This window comes from Montipora foliosa, chromosome 1, assembly GCF_036669935.1.
Source record: "Montipora foliosa isolate CH-2021 chromosome 1, ASM3666993v2, whole genome shotgun sequence".
NCBI classification, from domain to species: Eukaryota; Metazoa; Cnidaria; class Anthozoa; order Scleractinia; family Acroporidae; genus Montipora; species Montipora foliosa.
Genome location: NC_090869.1, coordinates 1,918,384 through 1,925,883, shown reverse-complemented (window position 1 = coordinate 1,925,883; position 7,500 = coordinate 1,918,384). Strand labels below are relative to the sequence as shown.

The 7,500-nt window shown below is 39.8% G+C and overlaps 1 protein-coding gene across 1 annotated transcript in view; it reads left to right on the top strand.

Moving 5' to 3' along the window:
* LOC138008251 (uncharacterized) overlaps positions 1–7,500 on the top strand; it is a 24,603-nt gene that overhangs the window by 16,897 nt on the left and 206 nt on the right. Inside the window, exons 8-14 of the mRNA XM_068855525.1 lie at positions 1–25; positions 666–725; positions 1,305–1,334; positions 3,235–3,693; positions 4,402–4,473; positions 6,115–6,236; positions 6,769–7,500. The exon at positions 1–25 is cut by the window's left edge and continues 17 nt beyond it; the exon at positions 6,769–7,500 is cut by the window's right edge and continues 206 nt beyond it. Coding sequence (XP_068711626.1) covers positions 1–25; positions 666–725; positions 1,305–1,334; positions 3,235–3,693; positions 4,402–4,473; positions 6,115–6,236; positions 6,769–6,799 — 799 coding nt within the window. The 3' untranslated portion in view covers positions 6,800–7,500. The remainder of the gene's footprint in view (positions 26–665; positions 726–1,304; positions 1,335–3,234; positions 3,694–4,401; positions 4,474–6,114; positions 6,237–6,768) is intronic.

The window sequence follows — 7,500 nt, the reverse complement described above, 5'->3', positions numbered from 1 at the left end:
CAACAATAAGGAATTAGAGGAGGAGGTAAGGGACAGCGAATCAGAGTAAAATACTAGCTTCTATTTGTGGTTACGTAAAAATAGCGCCTGAAATAGTTGAGGCAGTTCATTCAAATTGTAGCCGAGAGCACTAAATAGGACGGAAGCGCAAGCCTTAAAGTTGGAGCTTTAAATTGTTCATTGCAACCTTGCGAAGACGTTTTCAACCCAAATTCGACGCAACGAGGAATTGGGTTGAAAGAAAAGGAAATCACCGCCCTTGTACCGGACGAATTACTTGGAATTTTGAAGAAGGCCAGTTTAGATCCACTAAAACTTTTATAACCGTGGTGATCTACATCTTGAGTTAGAACGGGTATCCTACAAAAACTTGACCTAATTACAAAACAAAATCGGTTGACTTTGGCTTTTTTTTAACTGCTGATATCGAGCAAGTCCTCGAAAGAAAGAGAAAAGGTATAATAAAACCATTTGCCATGAAAAGCAATGCTGAATCCTTGTAATGATCTTTAAAGACGCTTTTGTTCATGTCGAAAACACCGTGATTTGTCAATGCAATACTAACTAATACGAAAGGTGTTTTTTTCGCGAGGCATGTGAACGCCTGTCATTACATTTCAAAAGCTGAAGCGTATACGCATTTCCCACCTATTCTTTACAAAAAGGTGTCGAAGCTGAGAGCAATAAATAAGGAATCACAGGATGGTGAAAAGCAGGAAGTGGAGGTAAATATGTATCGCGCCACTAATTATGAAATAATGCGTAAATGTTCAGTTGACTTGTGAACTGAATATGTAATTACTTCTTATATTCTAGAACTGATTCTTGGTTTGCATCCACGTGATGAGACGTTTATGTTGGTGTACAAAACAATAGAAAATGGCCCACAAGTTTTGCATGATAATAGAGTCAAATTCGCAAAAGACACTTTGCTGCATTGTTCTGTACACTAACATGGTCGCCGTGACGTCAGAGTAACAAAAAGCGGGAACTTTTCAATGTCAGTGAGTTCATGTTGGCCGTACGTGGATTTTCGGAGGAAGTCTTGTGCTTATGCAGCCTATTTTTCAAACTTAGCAAGTATCATGAATATTGACTAACCAGGTAGGACAGCCTAACTCAAGGGCGAGGCATCTTTCGGTTGTTCTGCTAGATCTAGAATACCCGTTCGTCAAAGTTCTGCCACCAAACCTCGAACGTCCTTAAAGTGTTCATTTAATGCAGCCTATTTTAAAAGTAGACTTATTTTGATATGGAATCATGAACGTCAAAACTTATGTATTTCTTCTCTTTGTATTGCGTAGGTCTCCAAAATTAAGGAATTAGAGGAGGAGGTAAGGAACAGCGAGTCAGAGTAAAATATTGGCTTCTATTTGTGGTTACGTAAAAATAGCGCCTAAAGCAGTTGAGGCAGTTCATTCAAATTGTAGCCGAGAGCACTAAATAGGACGGAAGCGCAAGCCTTAAAGTTGGAGCTTTAAATTGTTCATTGTAACCTTGCGAAAACGTTTTCAACCCAAATTCGACACAACGAGGAATTGGGTTGAAAGAAAAGGAAATCACCGGGCTTATACCAGGCAAGTTACTCGGAATTTCGAAGCAGGCCAGTCTAGATCAAGTAAAACTTTTATAACCGCGGTGACCTACATCTTGTCATGACATAAAATGGGTGTGCTGCAACATGACCTAATTACAAAAGAACCTCATTTGACTTTGGCTAATGGATACTAATATGGAGCAAATCCTCGAAAGAAAGAGGAAAGTTACCGGAATAAAACACAGTTTCATGCCATTATTACATGTAGGACACTTTAATCTGCTGAGAGACACTCTCTTTATGTGGGAAACCAGGAGCTCATCAAGGGGAACCTGTATCTAGATTAATTTTTTGTGTCAACCTTTCCCGAGTAAATTTATTTTTAGGAAAAGGTTTTTCCCGCAAAAATTATCGTATTTCCGATGACGCTGAAGCCGCTGTTACACGTTGAAACTTTAAGGTGAAAGTTGAGTGCAACGGCGTTGCGAATGATGTTTCAGCAGGCGTTGCACCGTGTAACATGGTCGGTTTTGTGAAACTTTTTGAAGTTCCGTTGCGAGACATGTTTCACGAAAAGTAGAACCGCTTTCTACTTCTGCAACGGTCGCAACGATCGCAGTGGTGACAAAAACAAGAGTTTCACCGTGTAACACCACTTTGTGAAACTGGTCTCCCTCGCTCTTGTCACACTACGCTGCTTAAGCCAATCAGAAATCGGCTAAGGCCATGTAAACAATATTTCGAGACCAGTTTCAACGTTTCCGAACGATTTTCGACCTTTTATGTTACATCGTGCAAACGCCTGCTGACACGTTTTTTGCAGGGCCGTTGCACAGGAGTTTCAGCTAAAAGTTTCAACGTGTAACAGCGGCTTGAGCTAGCTTTGTTTTGATTAGCTCTTACAACAGTGGGCGTGCTTAAACTCCCAAAGCAAGCGTTCTATTAATAAGTATACTCGGGAAAGGCAAGTATGGGAGATAGAAGCTCCCCTTGACGAGTTCCCGAGTAAAGACATTTGTCAAGGCGTTATACAAAGCTAACATTAGAGGTTTTTTTTTTTTCGCGAAGCACGTGAGCGCCATTTAATTTAAATGGTTTAAAATTTAGCGTAAAGGCTTTTCCCACCTATTCTTGACAACAAAGGTGACGAGGCTGAGAGCAAGAAATAACGAATTGCAGGATGGCAGGAGCCCATGAGTAGGAGACTCCATATGCACTATATCCTTGAGCCAACCTTTGCCCGTATCTCTCTATTTTTAGAACGCCACGAGTTGTTCGGAAATGCACGCACTGTTTAAAATGGCCAATCAGAATAAAGTCATTGTCTAACGAAGACAAAAATGACAAAAACAATGTACACAAATTGTGCGAATTGATGTAAATGTGAGTCTCCTGCTGAAGGGTTGGTTCTTAAAATAGAAAGATAAGGGCAAAGGTTGACTCATAGGGCTTGTATGGGGGAAGCAAGCTCCTACTCATGGGCTCCTGAGGATGGTGAAAAGCAGGAAATAGAGGTAAATGTGTATCGCGCTTCTAATTTTCTTGCCTTAACGGGACACCAGTTTACTGTGCTGTTTGACCCAAAAAAACTGTTTCTCAGTTAATTCAATAGACAAGTATATATATTTCCAGATTTCTACATTCAAGCGATGATCCACCTAAAGAACCAATTTTTATTTGAATCATTCTTTTCTCAGGATCTGGAGCATAAACTTTTGAAGGAAACCGATGAGGAAGCTCGAGAGCGTCGCGTCAGCGAAAAATTACAAAAGTACATCCGTGACCTTAAAACATACGTAACTTCAAGCTTAGAGGTACCAGAGGTAAAACAAGATCAGTTGAAAACCCCAGTCAAATTAGATATCTTAAAAACACTCAGCGAGCATTTAGGCGATCTTTACATCGGTACACGAGACATGGTATCGGAAACTTGTAAATGCAGCGAAGATCTTAAGAGGGAATTCTACGATTTCGGTTACCACGGGCTTCGAGCGGACCACAATGAATTGATTCACAGAGTTAAAGATTTGGACGATACAGTTCAAGAGATGAGCGAAGAAGAGAAGGAAGAGTTACAAAAGCTTAAAGAGTTTCAGATGAATCGAGAAAGCCTGATAAAGGAATTGGAGGAAAAATGGCGTGTTCTCTTCTCTCCGGTAGGTTATCAATATCGAGTTCATTAATGACTCATTAAGTCAATTACCAATCACCGATTATACCACGAAACATCTCATGCTTTCACGTGTTTCTCGGTGCCTTTATACCCCTACCATGCACGAAGCACTCGTCATCAGCATCATCATCATATCTTTATTTACCCTGGGATTTTAGAGTAGGGTGGTGTAGCGTTTGCCCTCCCGACCATGATATACCACAGAGGACAGACCACAACACCGAGAACTCCATGCCCTGCTCTTTTTGAATAGTGTGTGGGTTCTTTTTACGTCCCACACTGTTGTAACATGGGGCCTACAGTTTATCGTCCTTCTTCGAGAAGACTTTGGTGAGGATGAAACAGGTGTTGTTATCCAAATATAGCTGGCCCTTACAGAAATCGAAAGGAGATGAGAAGAGGAGACTCTGTTCTATGTTGCATGGTGAATGAAAGGAAAAGGGGTTGGAAACAGAGACATATAATTCCCTGGGGGATTCTGAATCCCCGACTTTCCCTCAACTGAGGGGACTTGGAGGGAAATGGGCTCCAGTCAGAATATAACAATACATGAATGTTTGAGGAGCAGTATTGTGCTTTTGCTTCTTTGTTAATTTGCATATCCTTTGTGGGACTTTACAATTCATTACACAAGCAATTCAGTAAGAAATAGTTCATTTCTTTTATTCCATCGCTGTCGTTTAATTTGCAGCCTGAGCAACTTTCAGGAACTCGATCATTCCTGACCATTGGAAGAGGGGAAAAGTCAACGGACAACAAAAAGGTGTCTATTATCTACTATCTATTAACCAAAAATGATGTTTTTACAGGAAAATAACGAATTTCAAGTGCTTTCCAACTAATAGAAAAACCTGTACTCTGCATATTAAGGACGTTCGCGCTAATTGTTTGTGCGCAACGTTACTGCGCAGGTAACGCGACTGTAATATGTCACGCATTACTTCGAGCATTAGCGAAGCTGAGGTTTTAAAACCTTTGCAAAAACCGTGGACGATAAGTCTTGCACAGCGTTGGATCAGAGAAGATCGTGATCAGTCAAAATTGATTTAAAATATTTATGAAAGTCAAGTAGACTACTGCACGACTGATATTCGCGAGGTTTTATCAGTCGTGCACTAGTCTACTTGACTTTCATACAAATTTTTCAAGCATCAATTAAAATAACATGGCGACAACAACGCCGAGGAAAAAATTCCAGGCCGGCAAAAGAATGGCACATTTATTTCCGAATCATCATGAAACTTCAAAGAGAAGTGAGCGGGAGGATGGAAAAGCTCTGGAAAAGGTAGCTGATCGAGTAGACTAGTGGCTGAAAGTTTGGAAAACTCGAGGACGAACCGTTGCGTAAATTTAATGGGGCTGTTTCTTTTTAATGTTTTTATTACCCTACGAACTTAAGTTCAAAGTGAATGCATGTTTTTAAAGTTCTTTTCCTTTAGTTTCGTGAAAATTGAGCAGTATTTTCGTCCTCGTCCGCTTGAATAGTGCGGACCTTCGTGGAAACAATCAGCGATTGAATTTTCACAAAAAAAACACACTCCAGAGGATGAGCATGACGGCAATGAAGAGATATTATACAAAACACCAACCAAATGAAGATGACCCGTGCTTAAAACTTCGTTGCAATGCTCGAGAAAGGTTTTTTTTCGGTAAAAACCTTTCATCTCTTCAACGATCGATCCTCTCTTGGGTTCCAGTCCTTGCCCGACATGTCACGCAAAAGCGTGACAAACGAACTTTTCCAAGAGCTTTGCAAAATCACATCGATTTTACTCGTTCAGATCATAGGTGACCCCTATTTTTTTAATCATGAATCACTTACTTTACTTACTATCTACAAAATATGATGAAATGAAAAAATTCTCACCGTAAGAAGTTATCTTTTTTTAACATTTTCTTTCCTCGTGCCATCGAATTCTGGTAGTGGTTGCAACGGATAGAGCTTACAGAAACGCTCGTCGAGGATGAACTCTACTGTTTACCACATCCCTAGTGGCATACAATTATCTAAAAATCTCACTCCTAAAAACTTATGCACGGAAACTTTCACTCCAACAGTTTATTTTTATGATTTTCTATGGATGAGCAGATGAGCCTACATCTCGCTATTATGACCGATTTCTCGAAATTAAGGCATTTTTTCACTGCCATTTTCTCCGAAACAAAGTCGGTGACCCCCATTTTTTTTTTTTTTCATTTTTGGAGTAAGTACTTTATGACCTAACTCTAGGCGAGAAATGAAGAAAATCTCACCGTAGGAAGATTTTGGCGCGAACGTCCTTAAATTCCTGCCTAGTTGTACGCAACTCCAGTAAACTTGCTTTTCAAAATTTTCTTGACAGCTTCAAGTTTTATCCAGTATGTAAAATGGCTTGCCTTTTTTTTTTGTATTTGCGTGTTGTAGGTCAAGAGAAACACAGATCCTGGTACCAGGCCGAAACAAAGAAACGTTCGAGATAAGCGGTTACAAAACCCGCAGCACCTCTCAATAGGGAGGAAAACATTGAAGCGCCTCCAATTCGGAACGTAAGTCCTTTCGTATTCCTAGCCTATTTCGGAAGGTTCCTGTTTCTATCATAACTTGATTAGAAAGAAGTCGTAAGACATCAGCCGTGAAAAAGATGTTTTATTCCCGTTTGGTTATTACTATTATAATTACTAAATAAGTTTACAATCGAATAGGATGAACAAAGGGGCAAAAACGAAAGCAATTACTTATGCTGTACAGCTCTTTCTCCGAATACAGGAAACGGAGAACTGAGAAATTTTTAAAACTGCGCTAAAGACTAAAAAAACTTTGAGAACGACGGAACACGAAGTTCCGATGTAGTGCTTGCTTGTGGCTTGCGCTATTGGCGAATGAATGCCCAGCTTTAGGAAAAGCATAATTTCCGTTCTATTGAAACGATGTTCGCTGTAGTTGGGCGCAGTATCCTTTCGACCTGTGACCGACAAATCTGCTCTATGGAGTAGGAAAATATATCAACTTTATTAAGGAAATTTCGAAGTACTTCAGTACCTTATGACTAACATAAAGTTCACGTTTTTTGTATCCTAGGTTACATTACCAGCGGTTAAATGAATCATAGGAAAGAGAGGAAGAAGATGTGCATAATCAATGAATCCATCCATCGATCAATTAATCAATCAATCAATCAATTAATCATTTATTGGGGTAACACAAACGTGTGTCCTTCGTCGTGTTTTCAACTGTATACTATGTATGTATTTTTTCGCCTGTGTTGTACCAGTTTAAAAGCAGTAGAGACATAATATAGGGAAATGTAGGTATACTAAAACTGAAGTGTTAAAAGTGCTACAAGATACTGCAGGTTATTAATAAGTACTCCGTAACTCCGGTCGGGTGATCTACCCATTAAGCCAGTAGCTAGAACTCCTGACGAGGAGCTGCCAGAGGTACAGGGGTTACCGTCCCCCATACCTATGTTATTTGTTATACCATATTTTATGTTATTTACGGTCGCCATTTTCCAGTTCAATTTTATGACTAAATTGCCTCTCACTGGGACCACAAATTGAACTGGAAGAGGACAAGGAGCCGTAACTCACAGTACAGACCGAGGAAACGAGGTATTTATTATATCTACTGGTAATCATATTCCTCTGGAAATCAAGGTGGCCGTTCTGTAGCTATGGTAGCATACCACTCGTGATCTTATGACCACTCATGTTATTTCTGATGTTGGCATTGTAATGGCAAAGAGATATTTTTATGATCACTTTATAGAACTAAACCATTTTGTACTTTCATAAAAAAAACATATATCAG